The sequence below is a fragment of the Gobio gobio genome, assembly GCF_949357685.1.
Source record: "Gobio gobio genome assembly, chromosome: 1".
NCBI lineage: Eukaryota > Metazoa > Chordata > Actinopteri > Cypriniformes > Gobionidae > Gobio > Gobio gobio.
Window position 1 is genome coordinate 73,942,433 of NC_137097.1, and position 19,780 is coordinate 73,962,212.

General features: G+C 41.3%; 1 protein-coding gene across 1 annotated transcript in view; it reads left to right on the plus strand.

The window, feature by feature from the left end:
* Positions 1-17,213, plus strand: part of LOC307122960 (uncharacterized protein) — a gene marked incomplete at both ends in the record, with an annotated part of 765,959 nt that extends 748,746 nt beyond the window's left edge. The window contains 4 exons of the mRNA XM_079811308.1: positions 15,111-15,341; positions 15,536-15,558; positions 15,632-15,750; positions 16,723-17,213. Of these exons, the coding sequence (XP_079667434.1) occupies positions 15,111-15,341; positions 15,536-15,558; positions 15,632-15,750; positions 16,723-17,213 (864 nt within the window). The remainder of the gene's footprint in view (positions 1-15,110; positions 15,342-15,535; positions 15,559-15,631; positions 15,751-16,722) is intronic.
* Between the last annotated feature and the right edge of the window lie 2,567 nt (positions 17,214-19,780).

The window sequence follows — 19,780 nt, forward strand, 5'->3', positions numbered from 1 at the left end:
CACACAACAATGTAACCAGTAAATTTAATGGATATTAAAGTCATTTAAATGGGGTTCCTGTCTCCGTGTCCTTACACCATGGCTATTACCAAATCTACCTAAAACTAGTCCACCTTCATTACTTCAATGTTAATTACACAAATAAAATGTTTATTAAATGAAGCAAAGATTTTGCTGAAAGATTCACAACAGAGCGCACGGTTTATCGGTCGATCAGATGGGCGTGAAACGGTGCAGTGTTTCAGAATGACACAATCATGAGAAAATTAAGTCGTGATCACGAGAAAACAACTTGTTATTGTTATTATAGAAACAAATAGTAAGCCATCGCCGTCGGCTCTTTGAGCTTCCTTGATGCGTAGTACAACCCCAAATCAGAAAAGGTTGGGACAGTATGGAAAACGCAAAATTTACTTTGACTTGTATTTCATTGCAGACAATATGAACAAAAATATTTCATGTGGGAATTCTCCTTCCCTGTTTGACAGTTCCATTGTTCTCCTTCCCCGTGTGGAAGCCCGCGCTGCGGCTTCTTCCCCCGGGGTGGAGGACCCGATGCGTGTCTGATTTTGAGGAATTAGACGTGCACCGTATCGAGGCTCGCCATTTCCTATGCAAGATTCAATCTCGCGTTGCCAAAAAAAAAAAAAAAGGCAGCGCGTAGGTTCGAGTCTGCTAGTAAAGTGATACAACGTGATACGGTGAAATGTGATACTGTTGGGTGCGAGGCATGCGGTCAGCACCTGAGGGTGCTGGCTGTTTTCATTGAGAAATATCTTGTAAGAGTCGGTTTTGGTGCTAAGACAAAAGCTGAGCTACACACCTCAGTAATTGAACAATAAAAGTCACTAATCTTGAGGAAAAGATCTCACAGAAACTGTGACAACACCCTGACAAACATTCCTCCCCCCTCCCCATTTTGCCCTCTCCTTGTCCTGGTTTCAAGTCACCAAATGCAGATATATCAGTGATGATGTATTTTGTAAATCTATTGTTTTATCCCTTTCATATTTGATGTCTTTTTAAAGGTCTCAGTGCGAATGGTAAAATGGTCTCAGTTTCACTGCAGTCACTGGTAGTATTAGAAAGATTGGAAAACTAATGAGAATTCAGTTCTCCTTTGAGTAGTCTCTTCAAAGATATCTGATCCACTCCCCCAAAACCAGGTGGGGGTGTTGCAAATATTTACAGCCCTTTTGTTCTGGTTGGAGTATTTAAGGCTGGATGTTCTAACTCTCTGGGGGAATATTCTGCAATCAGACCCCCCGTGCAAACTGCATGTAGATGTGCCAGACATGATGACTCTTTTAAATTATTTTCATATTGCTTTGCAATTGTGTTTTATGTTTTTACGCTGATCAGTTGTGTACCATGGATTCTTGCTTACGTATTTACTTTTCCTGTCTGGCCAAAATAAATGTTAACCTTGATTTCTCTTGTATGGTTCCGAAATCGTTATTCTAGTATGGATCGATGTAGAGTCCTTTATTACCGCAAAATCTAGGGTTATGATAGATCACACCGATGACGCCACGACTGAAGCATGGAGCGCAGCGTGCGCGATATTCCGATTTCTGACTATCGCTGGGTTAGCAAGTTGTAGTCCGTAGATATTACTAAAATTACACTTTTTGTTGAGTGAGCATGTGCAACCACTTAAAGGTAAAATATTCACCCTACATCCTCTGACTAATCACAGAAGTAACCGTTTTGTGTCCGTGAGCGCGCGAACCGGACGCGTCATGTCTCTGTGCGATTTAGGGTCTCTCGATGAACGAATATAAAAACTAGGAAGATATAAAGAAAATCAACGATCTAAATTAAATCGCAACTAATCGTAAAATCAGCTGATAAACTCTAAATGTAGCACACTTTATGGAGTCACTTAGAATTGGAGTCAGATAAAATTATTAATGGAGTCAGATTTAAAATGAGATATCAATAAATTAAAAGAACTTCACCGAAAGGCTGAAAAGGCTTACACGCAGAATTCCTTTTGACCACGTCATTAGTTTTCGGTTTTTGGGCTAATGGATGGAGTTTTACAATCTCGACGCGTACTGCCGTGCGCTTTTCGGGTGTTTCAGCCTCGCGCCTGTTTGGCTTTTTTTCCCGAGGGATGAAAGCCAATTGTATTATAAGGGCTCGAGCCACGTTGCTGAGGCAACGTGTGGTTTACGAGTCCATATAAATACAATAAAACAGTATCGTCTGGTGTCATTTCTGACCATGTTTCACTGTAATGTGGATACTGTTGGGTGCGAGGCATTCGGTCAGCGCCTGAGGGTGCTGGCTGTTTTCATTGAGAAATATCTCGACGCGTACTACCGTGCGCTTTTCGGGTGTTTCAGCCTCGCGCCTGTTTGACTTTTTTTCCGAGGAATTAAAGCCAATTGTATTATAACGGCTCGAGCCACGTTGCTGAGGCAACGTATGGTTACGAGCCATATAAATACAATAAAACAGTATCGTCTGATGATTTGGGCTGTATTTAATTCTGAGGAATTAAATAATATATGATCTGACTTTGAGGAGTTAGATATTCAGCCTATCATTCAGACCATATTATGGCTGCATTTAATTCTGAGGAATTAAATTAAAGTATTATCTAACGTGAGGAGTTAGATGTATTTTTTATTCAGCCTGTTATTCAGACTAGGTTGCACGGGTTGGGTGATTATGATGACATTTAATTCTGAGGAATTGAGTGTCATGTTATCTGACTTTGATAAGTTAGATACTTTAATCGGAGTCTGTCACTCAAGCGTGTTTGACTTGTCTGGATATTCATCTAAGAGGGAGCCCTCCTGAAGTTGATGTCGTTCTCGCCGCCTGGTGGCCTGCGGGACACATCAGTTTCAGGCGGTTGCTAGGCGTAGTGTCCGCCCTAGTGTTGCGGCCCTGTCGAGCTGCTCCCTTAGATGAGGCCCCTGCTGGCCAGCCCCCTCTCCCGGGTAGGAGCGACCGAGGTCGTTTTCCCCCAGGAGCTCTCGGGAAATCAGTGCTGTGTTCCCGCCGTCAAGGACGCTTCGGGCCTCACTGATTTCCCGCGCACACACGCTGCCTTCGTCGCCTCCAAAGTGGACTTGCGACTGGGCAGCGAACGTGTGCGCCCACCGAAAATCATTCTCGACCGCTCCCTGCCGGTTAGCCGCTTCAGGGGGGTCGGGAACGAGTTTCGGTTGACACCCGAGGGCAGCCTCGAGAGGCTGGTTCCCTTAGTAGATTATCTTGGCGCATGGTCATGCCTTCCGAGTGTATCTACATGGGTCCTGCAGACTGTAGAGCTGGGTTACAGACTGCAGTTCGGTTCTCCTCCCTCGAGTTTCAACGGGGTGGTCCGGACTGTGGTCGGCCCAGAGCAGGTTCGGGTTATGGAACAAGAAGTACAAGCCCTGTTAGCCAAGGAAGCCATAGAGCGGGTTCTTTTGGCGGACAGGGATTCCGGGTTCTACAGCCGGTACTTCATAGTTCCAAAGAAGGATGGTGGGTTGCGTCCGTTAATAGATCTCAGGCTCTTGAATCGGTCTCTGAGGAGATTCAGGTTCAAGATGCTCATAATTCCAGCCATCGTGAGTCAGATTCAGTCCGAGGACTGGTTCGTCACGATAGATCTAAAGGACGCATACTTCCATATTTCCATCCTTCCATGTCACAGGGAGTTCCTGAGGTTCGCTTTCGGGGGCGAAGCGTACCAATATCGGGTTCTTCCCTTCGGCCTGGCACTCTCCCCTCGCAGTGGCGGTTTGGCATCGAGATGTCGTTCTGTCCCACATCAGATGCTTGGGGCTGAGACTCGCCCTCCCAGCGGACTACGTTCCTGGGGGTTGTAGGGGACTCCACGTCGATGCGGGCACAAATGTCTCCCGCACGCGTGGAGTCCATACTGTGAAGCAGTTGAGACTGCTGGGGCTCAGGGCAACAGCGTCCAAGGTGATACCTTTTGACCTGCTGCACATGAGACCCCTACAGTGGTGGCTGAGGGCCAAGGGGTTTTCCCCGAGGGGAAATCCGTTTCGTATGATCAGGGTAACGCGCAAATGCCTTCGTTTCCTCGTCATATGGCGAAAACCTTGGTTCCTGTCCCAAGGACCAGTGCTGGGAGCATCATGTTGCCGGAGAGCCGCTTCAACAGATGCTTCCCTCACTGGTTGGGGCGCGGTCATGGAAGGCCGTTTTGCGAGAGGTCTGTGGGAGACCCGGCATTCTTCATGGCACATCAACTGCCTGGAGATGCTGGCGGTCTACAAAGCTCTGAGGAGCTTTTTACCCGGACCTCCACGGCCACCATGTCCTGATACGCTCAGACAACACTTCGGTTGTCGCGTATCTCAATCACCAGGGGGGTTTGAGGTTGCGCCCTCTATGCAGACTGGCGCATCAAATCCTCCTGTGGTCCCAGGGGAAGTTATCGTCCCTCAGGGCGATGTACATTCCCAGGGACCAAAATTAGGGAGCAGACATCCTGTCGAGGCAGGGGCTGAGGCCCGGGGAGTGGCGACTCCACCCAGAGGTGGTGGAGGCCATGTGCGAGAGATTGGCCCAGTGGAGGTGGACCTGTGCGCGTCTCGAGAGACGTCCCACTGTCCACTGTGGTTCTCTCTCAGGCATCCAGCTCCGTTAGGGCTGGACGCCATGATGCAGACGTGGCCGAGGCTGCGTCTGTACGCATTCCCCCGATCGCTCTGCTCCCGGGAGTTCTGGAGCGGGTCCGCCGGGAGGGCATCAGCCTGCTCTTAGTAGCACCCCGGTGGCCCACTCGAGTATGGTTCTCGGACATCATAGCTCTGCTAGACGGCTCTCCAGGGCGGATCCCTCTGAGGAGGGATCTGCTCTCTCAGGCAGGGGGCACAATATTCACCCCCGGCTAGAGCTATGGAGCCTCTGGGTCTGGCCCCTGAGGGGGCTCGGTACCTAGAGGCGGGCCTGTCAGCAGAGGTGGTCGAGACCTGGCTCAGCTCCAAGGCTCCTTCTACCAGGAGACTGTACAGCCTCAAGTGGAACGTATTCTCCACTTGGTGTAGAGAGCGTGAGGTGGACCCAGTTAACTGCACAGTTTGCTTCAGTGCTGGAGTTCCTCCAAGATCGCTTCTCCGCTGGTCTTACCCCGTCCACCCTGAAGGTGTACGTGGCTGCCCTTGGGGCTTTCCACGCACCTCTAGGTGATGGACCCTTGGGGAAGCACCACCTGGTTGTACAGTTCCTCCGTGGGGCTCGGAGGATGAGGCCGGTAGCTCGCTCCAGAGTCCCAACCTGGGACCTGGCGGTGGTTCTGGAAGGGCTGGCTGAGGCCCCCTTTGAGCCACTGGAGCTGGCTGAGCCTAAGAACCTGATCCTGAAGGTGGCCTTTCTACTCGCCATTACCTCTCTGAGGAGAGTGGGAGATCTCCAGGCCTTGGCGGTCACGCCAACCTGCCTGGAGTTTGCCCCCGGCAGAGTAAGGGCCATCCTTCACCCTAGACCGGGTTACATTCCCAAGGTTCCATCTCAGGGAGCCCGGTCTCTGGTTCTTCAGGCTTTCCATCCCCCTCCCCACCTGACGGCGGAAGAGGGGAGACTTCATCTGCTCTGCCCGGTCAGAGCTTTGAGTATCTATTTAGAGAAGTCTTCCCATTGGAGAAGGTCAGACCAGTTGTTGGTGTGCTTTGGCTCACCCAAGAAGGGGCTGCCTGCGTCAACTCAGACGATCAGTAACTGGATCGTCCAGGCTATAGCCACGGCTTATAGGGTGCGCAATTTGCCTTCACCCATGGCCGTGAGGGCCCATTCCACCAGGAGCATGGCTTCCTTAGTGGCCCTCCTTTCTGGCGTCTCGCTTCAAGAGGTATGCGAGGCGGCCGGGTGGGCCACCCCGCACACCTTCATACGTTTTTACAGTCTGCACCTCCCGGTGACGCCTGGTGCTCGAGTTCTTGCGTCCTGAGTGTGCCTGGGTCTCCAGCTTCACACTAGGACGTGGGGTGATTTCGGTGTGGCCTAGTGGGTATTAACGTTCCCCAGAGTGTTGTCACTCGACGACGCAGTTCGAGTTCCCTCGAAGGGGAACGTCTCGGGTTATGACTATAACCCTTGTTCCCCGAGAAGGGAAAGAGACACTGCGTCTCGTCGCCACACCTATCACGGTTAGAGCGCTTGCTTCATCGCAAAAGAGCTAATGTGTGTTTGCATCAGCTTCCTTTTTGTATCTTCCGGGTATGCCGTCATCTACTACGTCACGACGCACCACCAATCAGATTGGCTTGATTTCATTCATACTTCAGATGCGTAACGCTGTGGGCGTTCCCCAGAGTGTTGTCACTCGACGACGCAGTGTCTCGTTCCCTTCTCGGGGAACAAGGGTTATAGTATAACCCGAGACGTTTACTGAGTTTGATATAAATCTAAATTTTACAACTAAATATCCAAATAAAACTAATTAGTAAACTAAATTAACCATATAAACTAAATTACTGATCTAATTACTGATCTAATTACTAATCTAATGCCCACATTGTCACTGTATGATAATTTAAATGAGCTGGTGACATCACCGTTTTCTCCAGAGCGGCTTTACGGTCCAATAAAGTTATTTTGCATTATTTTCCTGTTTAACATGGTGAAGCTGAAACTGAAATCTGCATTGTAAAAAGCGCTATATAAATAAAGTTGACTTGACTTGACTTAAGTAAGTTAACTATTCAAAAGAAAAGCTGAACATTAGTTTACAAATAAAATATATTGTTTAAATTGTTGCTTCCTTCAGTTATTTTGGAATATATGTAAAAATGTGTAAAAACAGTAACTTGATGAAATGTATACTTGGTTTTAATAAATAGAATATTACATAGTGTACAATAGAATTGTAATTGCTCTTTCTTTTTTATGTAGCCTAATGTGTATTTAACCAGGAAAATTAAGTGTAACGGGGACACATATTTACATTTGATATGTAGAAGTCAGGATTTTAGAAGTAGAAATGCTTTCCTTCCATGCATTGCAAAATACCTAGTTTTGTCTTTAATCGTAAAGGAGCAACCGTGTCTAAAGTGCTAGAAAAGGAGAGTCCATAGTTTCAGTTTTTCTGAGCTATTGGATGTGCTGAGGAGACAAATCAAGAAGATTATGTACAGTTATCTAAAGTATGATTATGACAATGAGTGGGTGCTTACACATGTTGCCTAACTGCAATGGAGTTTAGGACTGTCTATAAATGCTTTTTCTTTATCTACATGTATATTACTTGAAAACTTGTTTATTGGTTTTCAGTGACTCAGTGACAGTACAGAATAGTACATCACAACAACAGTAAACAGTAAGACGTTGTCCATTATTAATCCCTTACATGATCCCCCCCTCCCCAAAATTCATAACTCAATGTCCAAAAAAAAGAAAAGAAAGATGAGGAAGCAAAATAAATACAAATAAAAAATAAAAAAAGGAAAATTATTTCTTAAAGTTCCTTCTAAAAAGATCCTTTTAATAAGTGAAAATGATGTATCATTGCCAGTTAAAGGTGCGCAAGTTAAACCCTTAATGTAATTTAAGAAGGGATCCCAGTTCTTGTGAAAGGCTTTAAATGAACCAGAGAGTGAGCATCTTCACTTTTCAAGCCCAATAAAGTAGAACATGTCCTGTATCCACCTGTCATGTGTTGGAGGGCTTCCCCTTAAGAAGGATGTCACTGTCAATGCCACTTTTATTTCTATAGCACAACTTAACACAACACCAGCTGACCAGTGTGCTTTACATCAATGTACATAATCAATTAATTAAATTGACAAACCATTTAAAGATTTAAAAACCAAGAGAAGAATTTTAAAACTAATAAACTTGTGTTTGGAGAACGATTAGGAAAATGAGGGAACTGCTTCTGTATGAAGCGTCTGATTTGAAAGAACTGAAATGAGTGATGACTGGGTGGTTGTACTTTTTTTGTAAATTTATCTTGTGGCCAGATAGTTGGCTAAATTTGTCTATGATATCCAAAACTGAGGGTAGCGAGGCAGCAGGGTTTGAAACATATAACAAAAGGTCATCAGCATAAAGTGAGAGCTTGTGAATTAAACCATGTCGAGAAATTCCCTCTAAACCATCGTGGCTGCGAAGCCAGATAGCAAAAGGTTCTATGGCTAGGTTAAAGGAGAGAGTGTCCCATGCTGAAGAGAGAAAGGGGGTGATCGTATGCCATTAGTACAGATACCATAGGGGAGGAGTAAAGATGTCGAATCCAGGAGATTAAATTAGAGTCAAACCCAAACTTTTTAAACATTTGGTTTCTAAACTATTATTCCTTATGTAAACAAGGCTTTGTACTTCACTCACGTTCCAATAGAACATACAACTGCTTCCAAATATATTGCTCAACACACAAATCACAAATATGGTGATGATCGACAATTGCAATTCAGTAAAAATATTGACAGCTAAATGACAGTGCCAACAGCAGCAGCAGCAGCATTAATCAAGCCAGTAAATCAAAAGCAAAGCAATGATAATTTTTTTAAAATAACATTTACCATTGCATTGCATTGCATGCTGGGAACTAGCACAACATTGTTCAATGTAAAATTGTTTGTTCATATAACTTAATTTGCAAAGTTGGGACAACATTTGGACAAGTTTTGGACAAAAACTTGAGAATCTTAGTAAGGTGAACAAAAAAAGTTCAAAGTATTCTTGTTTAGATCCCTCAAGATAATAAACTGAATCTTTGTTCAATCTGTTTTTACATTAATTTGTTAAAGAACATTTTGCTGATAAATAATGCAATAAATCCGACTTGCAAAATCTATCTTAAAATGTACATTTGTGCTATGTAATGGATTCTTCTTGGTTTCTTTAAACAACATATGCAATAGAATATAAAATATGTTCCTTTTAGTTTTAATTCTTTATAAAACATTTGATTTTAACCTTAAATGTGAACTCTTGTTATGCAGATACATGTGAGCCAATCATGGAACCTTTAGAATGATAACAGATATTGACTTTCTTTTTTCGATTACTGAAGCTATAATGAGACAGTAGATGTTTGACCTTAAAAGATAAGATAAGATATATAACTTTATTGTGAATTGTTGCATTGCAAATTCAAGCAAATCACAGGGACAGAAGATAAAGGTACTTTTGAACTACTAAGCAATAAAGCAATAATTGCAATGAACAGGCCTACTGCTTTATCCAAATTAGAGCTCAATAAAATGTTTCAGCAAAATTATTTTATTTTTATTATTATCAGCATTACCTCTAGAGTAAATTTTTTCTTTTTAAAATATAATATAAATATGTTAATGCAATTCTAATATGACAGAATTTTTTTTACCAACAAATATTCTTTAGAATTAAAACATCCTTCACAAGGGCATGTCCCCCTCACTTTTAGAAAATACTTAATTTGTTTCATGAACACTGTAAAAAAAAATGTTAAGGTTAAAACGACTCTGTAACTGTAATAGATCTACGGGATGTTTTATGTAATTGTACAGGAAAATACTGTTAAATGTCAAGGTCTTGTCATCTTGATTGGTCTTGTTTTTGGTTTGGTGACAGGATCCTGACACTCGTGTCTTGTGTTTGTGTGAGCATACGACTTTGGGGTTGTTCTCTGCACATGGCTTTTTTTTCTATGTAGGTCTACCATGTGCTTTGCTGTCAGTCTTTTGTCTCTGCCTGCCCACTTGTTACCTGGTCATTTGTTAATTTGCCTCACCTGCTCTCCCTCATTACTCTCCTCATTTCCTTACCTTTATTCTCCCTGTGTTTTCTGTCTTGTGCTAGATCGTTGTGGTTTTTATCAAATGTTTTTCTCTCTTGTCAGTCGGTTAGTTCTGCCAGTCTTGGGTGATCCCTGCTGTTTGCCTTCCCTGAACTGTGTTTTGACCTTAAATAAAGAAAAGCTTAATTCTGCATTTGAGTCCTCAGAGCCTTTTTTGGGGGCTGGCCGTCAAAGAGACCTTCTTCTCGACAGCGCAACATCAAGTTTTTCTGAGCTATTGGATGTGCTGAGGAGACGGATCACGAAGATTATTTACTGTTATCTAAAGTATACGACAATGAGTGTCCCTGACACATGTTGCCTAACTCCAATGGAGTTTAGAATGTATATGCATGCTTTTTCTTTATCTACATGTATATAAAAATCACCAACAATTAAGACCTTATCTGCAGCCAGTACTAACTCACTAACTAAGATTGAAAATCAGCAAATTCTTTGATAAAGTCTGTATAGTGCCCTGGTGACCTGTATACAGTACCCATTACAAATGCCAATGTCAACACCATCACACATCAAAATTATACTTCAAACAAGACCTCCAAGTAATACTGAAAATTTTACTATAAATTGATTGCAATTGTCTGATTTTAGCCAGGTTTCTGTCAAACACAGCATGTCTAGGTTGTGATCTGTGATCATATACTGTACAAAATGTGTTTTTGTAGAAAGGGATCTAATATTCATCGAGCCAAGCTTTATCATTTCTTAATCTGTATTATATCTTACCCTTGAATGGGTTTTTGTGTTTACTAGCTCTGGGAACAGGCACAGTCTCTTCTTACATTGACTCAGTATTTACTTAGAATATTAAGTATTTCAACTAGACAAATTTAGTTATTAATCAGGAATAACTTTATGGGGTGAACTTAATTGTTTATGTTTTCAATACTAAAGTTAATTTTCAATTAACCTAATTTGGCTTATTTTCTTAGTTCAACCAAATACATCCTTCTTTCATTTCAGTTGTTCTTTTATTTCAGTTGTAAATAATTCTTTAGGGCCCTATTTTAACGATCTGAGCACATGGTCTGATCCGCATGGCGTAGGTGCACTCAGGGCGTGTGCTCAGATCGTTAAAATAGGGCCCTAAAGAATTATTTACAACTGAAATAAAAGAACAACTGAAATGAAAGAATTATGTATTTGGTGTATGCGTGTTATGCGTGTTGTGCACACCTATAGGCTCATAGTACTAACACACCCTTTAAATAACACAAAAAATACTGCACTACTTTGGATCAGGTTTTTGTTGGTCAATGGCGCAGTCGTTTTCAGTTCCTCAAAATAGAAACGCGCCAACAATTCGCCTGAACACACCTGGTTTTCAGACCAACACACCCATTGGCGAACAGATGGGCACGAGTGCATTTACTATTTAAACAACATACCGCTGAATGTGAAAATAATAGCTGTATTGGGCTGAAACTTGCAAAAAAACACTTGTATGCTGAATGATAGGGAGTTCAAATAACTAACTTATCCACATTGGCCTTTTTTGATTGATCGCCTTTGCTATTGGAGCAAATGGGAATGCAAAAATTATTCCTGTTCACCATTATAGTAGTTTACCCAACTATGACAACTCCTTGAGAACCCTGAAAATGAACACACACAAAAAAAGATTAAATAAAGATGGAACTGTTAATACAGCTGCATTAAAGTGTGATTATACCTCATGAACTTTTCATAGAAGCTCACATAACATCATTATTGTCCATGTGCTAATACCAGCAGCCAAAAGCTGTTTAAACAGTCATGTAACAGCTGTTCTAACCATTTTAACATCCCTTAAACTGTTGGAATTCATGTTTCTTGTTCACAGCAGGGAGACGCCAAAACATTGCTATCATTTCTACTGTGTTAATCATCGGAGTGCGTCATGTTCCTTGCACACAGAAAGAGTTTAAATTCGGTCAATCCTCCTGAAACTTTGCAGCGTGCACGTGGCCAATAATTTATATTCCAGTGATTTACCAACTAGTCATATCAGCCAGTAAAAGGATAAGAAACTCAAAGATCACAATCAGACATGATAATAAGGACAGAACACTTTACACTGTTACAACATTTGGAAGAGTCTGCCTTAGATTGCTGGAGCTCTCTAACCCTGAAAATGGATTCATCTGTAAAACAACTTTCTTGCAGTATACACGGAGAGAAACTTAATCTCTTCTGTCTGGAGGACAAACAGCCTGCTTGTTTAGTGTGCAGAGATTCACGGAAACACGTCAATCACACATTCAGACCCATCGGTGAAGTGGTTTCATCTTACAGGGTATGTTGCAATTGATGTTTTTTTGTTTATAATTGTTTAAATCTGTTCATTATCTTGTCTCATGAGCTGAAATAACCTGTTACAGTAGGGCTGCACAATATATATTGGCGATATTGAATCGATATTGCACTGTGAAGGAACAGCTTTTAGAAACAGCAGCACATATATTTAATAAAATCGCAATCTTCATGATATGACTTCCATTAAGACATATGGCAAAGACTGCAATTTAATTAATATATATATGCACTGCCATTTCTAAAAGCATGGCACTGTGTTCATTCACATGTGTGCAGCTCATGATAAAGTGTTTTTTAGCATCTTGGTTAATTTACAGTGAACCGAGCTGCTGGAAACACTGTTGTTTGCTTGTATATATTGCTTTATATTAGAGAATCAAATATGTTATTTAACAGTACAAGAATATTATTGCAAAATACTTCTTATTTTGTTTAGCATTATTTAAGGCAAGACACCCAAGGTGATATCAACATCATCTGATGAGATGAGCATTTTTTGCCATGACAAATGTGTATCAGAAACACTTGGTTAAAGCAGAAAAAGAAAAAACGAATGTTAAAAGCTCAACTAAAGCAAACACGGATCACCATAACGATGACCCCCAAAAGACAACTAAACTATCAACTATCAACAACTAAGAACATTTGTGTGAAATAAATTGTCAAATTTTATTGTAATAAGTGAAGATGTTGAGATCTTGAGAGATCTGTTAGTGTTTAATGTTCTGTTGCTGCCAGTCATTTGAAGTAATTCTGGAAATACATCAAATATTTCTGTCAACGTTTTTTTGCACTTTATTTATATTAAAAGTCAATTAAATTAAATGGGTATTTACTTTAATTTTGAACGGGTTTTTTTAAGATCAGCAGTGAGGAAGGAGATAAATGTCCCTGAATAAAGGTTTGAATTTGGATCGGTTCCTGTAATAACAGAGATAGGTCTGAGAATTAAAGATTGATCAGCAGCAAGCAGTTCAATCAACCGCATCACAGGTGGACTCCACATGCCCAAACAACAGCTTCTTCTTTGCTGCTTTTTAAGCTAAGTTGAACTGTGACTAAATATTCACAAATAACATTTAAATCTCACTCTACAACAGTTCCTCACACAAAGCATCACATCCCGAATATTTGGATTAAATGATCGCAGAAATTTTAATCAATTCGATATTTTAAACTGTAGTATTGCTGTAAATAAATATTTGAAATGGCAAGTCATAACAGATGAAATGTTATCATTTCAGCTGAAGTAAATTGTAAATCATTCAGCTGCATTAAAGTGCACTTAACTGGCCCAAGATCACAATCCTGATTTGGAGCAGATGGTCACTGGATTGATCTGAGCCACACTTCTCCTACCAACAATTGACCCTCATGTTGTTTGCCGTGATCATGCTGTGCCATCATCGCCACACATGGCCCAGCTCTGGCTGACAAGATACATGTGTAAGAATCGTTTTTTGCTGCTAAGACAAAAGCTGAAATCCAACCCCCAGCAATAAAACAATACAAGTCACTAATCTTGAGAGAAGATCTCACAGAAAGACTGTGGGACAGCACCCTGCTTAAACCTTCTACCCCTTCTGTTCTGACTTTTGAGTGGTCTCTTCAAAGATATCTGATCCTCTCCCCCAAAACCAGGTGTTTGTGTTGCAAATATTTACAACCCTTTTGTTCTAGTTTGAGTATAAGGAAGGGTAAGAGAGCTGCCATTTGGGAAACATTCTGCAGCCAAAACCCCCATGTGGTGCTGTGTGAGGGTGCCAGACACGATGACTCTCTATTACTTTGCAATTGTGTTTGTTTTTACGCTGATCAGTTGTGTACCATGGACTCTTGTTTACTTATTTACTTTTTCTGGCTGGCCAAAATAAATGTGAATCTTGATTTATCTTCTGAAATCATTATTCTAGTATGGATCGATGTGGAGTCCTTTATTACCGCAACTCTTTTGCCAGCATAGATCATACCGAGGACCCAATGACTGGAGCATGAAGCACAGCATTTTGTGATAATCGAATTTCTGACTATCACTGTATTAGCAAGTTGCAATTGAGTAAGCATTGGGCAACTGCAATCCTCTGACTAATATCAGAACTGGGTAGGTTGTGTTCATGAGCTAGCGGAATCCGGACGCTTAGTCTCTGTGCGATATCAGGTCGCTTGATGAACGAATATTTGAAAATAAGAGATACTAAGAAAATCAAAAATCTAAATTAAATCACAAATAATCATATGATCAGCTGATAAACTCTTAACGTAACACACTTATTGCCAGCTTGAGGACGCATTAGGGCCAAGCTTGCTTGTTATGTGGGATTCTTGCCAGAAGTGCATAAAGAGGTCACTAGCTGGACGGCACCTTTTCTGCCCCAAAAACGGGTCTGGTACTTCTTCCGCCCTTACTAGCCTCAATGGCCAAAGGGTATGTGGATATCCCTCTGGTGGACTTCAAAACCTCTGGTGGAAAGCGTTGTAGTGATGCAACTGTATCCTAAAAGTTAAATAAATAAACTAATAATAAGTATGTACTATATGTCAGAACTTTAAAAACACAAAATAATGACTGTAATTGCTTCGTATTAAGAATACTAACATTATATAAAAAATTCAAATAAGACAGGCATTTTAGCTCTTATGCAAGTCACATGTTCAGCAAATTATGTTTTGTATATTTTCATTTTGTTCAATTCTAGGAGGAGCTCGATACAGCACTGAACTCCTTACAAAGGAAGCTTAAAGGCAGAGAGGGAAATAAAGGAGAGTTTAAGAAAACAGTTCAACACATCAAGGTGAGGAAACAGAATCAGGGGTTAAATAATCAACAATCCCAACACATGGGATTATCATGGATGTACACTTCTAGTAAATGTTTGGACACTTAAGGGCTGTTCACATGTCGCGTCTAAAAACGTGTGGAAAACGACGGCTGCAATGCATTCTCCTACTCTCCTATATATATATATATATATATACGGATACTGTATTTCATTTTTCTCTAATATTCCATAAAATCCCATATGATTTCCAGACGATTGAAGTGAATTTGATGTGATTTCAGTCTCAAGCCGAGGACACAGAGCGGCAGATTAAACAAGAGTTTGAGAAGCTTCATCAGTTTCTCAGAGATGAAGAAGAAGCTACGATCACTGGACTGAGGGAGGAAGAGAAGCAGAAGAATCAGATGATGAAGGAGAAGCTGGAGGAGATGAACAGACACATCTCAGCTCTTTCACACACTATCAAAGACATGGAGGAGATGATGAGAGCCAATGACATCTGCTTTCTGAAGGTCTGATGTCACATCAATGATTGATTGATTGATTGATTGACTGACTGACTGACTGATTGATTGATTGATTGATTGATTGATTGATTGATTGATTGATTGATTGATTGATTGATTGATTGATTGATTGATTGATTGATTGATTGATTGATTGATTGATTGATTGATTGATGATAAATGGTGTGTTTGTTCTGCAGGAGTTTCCAGTCTTAATGAAAAGGTGAGTGATCTGCTGGTGTCTATGGTTTCTCTGGTTTTGATCCTGCTGTTCTGACTCCTGAATGTTCTTCCAGAGTCCAGAGCTCACAGCCGGATCCACGGATGTCTTCTGGAGGTTTGATTCATGTGCCACGGTACTTGGGCAACCTGCCGTTCAGAGTCTGGAAGAAGATGCAGGACATCGTCCAGTACAGTGAGTCTGCAGAAGATGCTTGAGCAGAGATTCCAGAAAGGCTGTATTAACTCAACTAAATTATAGAGTGCTAAAATAACAAGGAGGGATGCTATCAAGCAAACTACATCTATCTGTCCAGTTCTTTGAACATGGATCATACTCGAGATAATTTTCTGTGGTACCCAACCAAAGGGGAGTTTACTTTAAGACCTACCAACAGTTGGGGAGGGAGGTAAACTGGACAGGGGAATACAAATCGCCTGCCATACTTCAGCTGACCTTATTCAACCAGAGTTTGAGATGAAATTGTCAAGGAGAAAGATTTTCTCTTTCTCCCTATCACAGATGTCCTTCAAGGCAACTATAGAAACCATTGAACGGCTGATGCACTGACCGTGTGCTTTGTGGCATGGATGGCTAGATCTGTGGAGTGCACAGATTTTTTTTCTCTTTTTTTGGGACTGCCTCAGGAGATAGTACCACTCAATAGGCAGGCCTAGAAACCCCACAATACCCCTGTCCCTTTATATGTCCCACTTTAGACATTCTATTAACTTCTATTAAGACAACTTCAGTTCCACTAATGCTGGATTCCGGAGACCCCGTTTCGAATCCCGCACGGAGCAGGTCGAGTAGGACTGGTTACACAAACACCATGCAAGCATCACTATGAGAAGCAGTCCGACTTGACGTCTCCATGTCAAATTTAGCACCTATTGCCTCCATCACAATGTGATTGGTCTATTATGCTGTTCACTGGATAAATCCCACCTCTCGTTTTCTTGTGCGTTCTGTATCCACAAATTGGTCTGAATCAATCAAACTGGTGTAAATTGACAGACAAAGTAAAAAGTGAAACTGATCCGAGGAAAATGTCTGTTTATCAATAGGATGAGTGTTCATAATTCTGTAATTCAATAATCTGTACGGTTCACTCTTGATCATTTCTGAACATCAGAATGAAAGCAGCTGTTGATTGTGTCTCATCAGCTCCTGTGATTCTGGATCCAAACACTGCAAATCCACATCTCGTCCTGTCTGATGATCTGACCAGTGTGACATGGAGTGGAGAGAGACAACCACTTCCCGATAATCCAGAGCGATTTGACGAGTATTCCTGTGTTCTGGGTTCAGAGGGTTTTATCTCAGGAACACACTGCTGGGATGTGGAGGTTAAAGAGTGTCCATGGTGGAGCCTTGGAGTAACTGCAGAATCAAACCAAAAAAGGAAGAGACGTGCTTTCTTTAACACTGGTGTCTGGAGTGTGCAGTACGATCTGTTTAAAGGGGCTGGTTTTCCTGTTAAACAGAAGCTCGAGAGGGTGAGAGTTCAGCTGGACTATGACAGAGGGAGGGTGTCATTCTCTGATCCTATAACTCACACACATCTACACACAATCACAACCACCTTCACTGACACAGTCTATCCGTTCTTTTATTGTTTACCCCCTCTGAGGATCTTATCGCCAGATAGTCAGTAAGGGTAGCACCTGTCTGGATCGACCTGCTTTTATCATGTTGACAGTATTTAATCCATATAACATGAGTAAGAGTGCTGTTTAACTGAATATCAGTACGGCTGTGATTGGGCCGCAGGTGATCACATGACTGATATCCAGCACTACAGCAACACTGACAATGCACAGACCGATTGGCGTAAGACATCAAAGTACCGCAACAGTGATTGGAGAGCAAACGACTCTTTATGCTTTTGAATCGCTCTCGCTGAACTTTAATGTCATACGCCAATCAGTCTGCGCAACGCTGATGCATCTCGAACAAGCAGATCAATAAACAAGAAGTAAATATCGAGTAACTCATTGATATTCATCAGAATATAGTATAATATGCAATATAAATGCTCAGCGTTTCTACTGTACCTTTCACTTTAAGAAAAAACAATAGAACCTTAATTTACATTCAGACTGATCAGGTGCAACACTTGGGAGCCAAACGACTTGTTTAGTTTATAAATTACAGAATCACTCGATAAACACTTCAGTTAATTAAATGCATACCACTTAAATGAACCACTGCAGACTCAGGCTCACACACAGGCTCCCTACCAGTCATCTAGAACAATTGTATCATTGGTAGAATATACATGTGGCAGAGTAAAATATTTAGATACAAGCATTTCAGTCAAATAATATAATGTATGCAATATGTCAAACCTTTAACCCACTGAATATCAACCTGCTGCAACAGCTTAAGGAACTGTTTTAACTAAAAACGTAAAACTTTTTATGGGTTTTGGCTGTTTAGTTACATGACAATGGCATTATAGGGGCCTGAAAATGCTAACTTTTGAAAAGGGAGTTTTTGAAAATGATACCATTATCGTCTATCGTGTAAACTACAAAAATTTGATGAGGAGTGACATCGCCAACTACTATGAGTAGTAAATTATTGTTTTCGCCGATCTGTTTGAACAAGGATCGTTTTGACAAAAATCTTTAAAAAAAAAAAAAAAAAAAAAAAGACAGCTTTTTAGTACATCGTAGTCGTGTAAACGTTCCCTAAAAGTAGCCTAAAGCTGTATTTCCACCGCAGGAACTTTCCCCAGGAACTAGGGACTTTGTGGTGGTACTCAATGTATTTTGACCACAGGAACCGGGGTCTAAATGAAGTTCCGGGTAAAGATTTCCCCCTCAAAACGGCCTTGCTCGCGAGCTAGTACTTTTTCAAAGTTCAGGAACTTTCGGGGGTGGGACTTGTGTGCTGAACATGCTGATTGGTTGAGCTCACGCAGAATTTTATTTCAACCTAAAAGTCAGTTGCGGTATGCGTGAAGTAAGAGTCGTTTTGCTATTCGAATCAACAATAGAGTTTAAAAAAATACGGACGATGGACCAACGACAAGGTTCAGGCTTTATTACGTTTATTTGCGGAGGACGAAATCCAGTGGGAATTCGAAAGTCGCGCGCAGTCCTACGTCACCGGAATAATCTTCACGGTGCTTTAGACCGTGATGGAAACGCAGACAGCAACAGGTCTGTGGGGAAAAAAGTTCCTGGGACAACGTTTCGGTGGAAACAGGGCGACAACAATTCTGCGGGAAAGCAGTGGATTTGGCAATCCTGTTTGCATTGAAAAAGATGCGACTGCCATAACTGGGATGGTTTTTGTCCACCTTTTCCCTGAGCGAACATTGAGTGTTGCCGTGATAGATAACTTCCATTGAACCATGTTGTCCTACCAACTAAATTAATTAAACAGAATGGTAAGTTGGTAAGAATAGTTTGGTAAGAATAAAAATTAGCTCAGGGTAAAGCTGTGCTGTCACTGGCTGCCACAACAACAGCAATAAAGTTAAGAAATTCATGGAAAGTACTTGTTTTTGAGCAACAGCGACCAGAAAAGAATGTGCAGTATGCCTTGCATTCTATGCCAAAGACTGACAAGAGAAAACAAGCATGGCTTGCAGTGCTTAAGTTAAAATTCACCTGTTATCAATGTAGCTCAGGCCATCGCTTGTGTCCATCTACCCAATCATTAAACTTTAGCACTATGACAGCACTATGGAGCCATATCCATTTCTAGTCAATTTTGCAAGTTTAACGTTATATTATCAGCTAGGTAAATACACTAATTTGACTATAATGTAAATTATAAAGTAAATTACACGGATAGGTGGATAGTTTTAAAGATCATTAATTTACAGATTATTTCTGCATTTCGAACTTCACATGAAAAGTCCCTGGCGATATATCAGTGTAGATCCAGCATTTTCAATCCCGATTTGGTAAAATAGGGCTACTGTTGCACACAACAGAGGTTTTGATGATTGACAGTTTTATTTATGATCACATGGACCGAGATGATGTTGCACATTTCGATATTATATTTTGAAGCGATAGGGTTTGTCATTTTTCACATCATAAGTGAAATACGATGCAGCACACATGGGACACTGCTTAACCAATCAAATCAGTGGCCCAACTGTTGTTTGAATTAGGAAGAAGAATTGACTCACTGCTATACAATTTACTTTTCATTTATCCACAGCCAATCTCTCTGTCCTGTCTTCTCTATACTCAGTTTTACT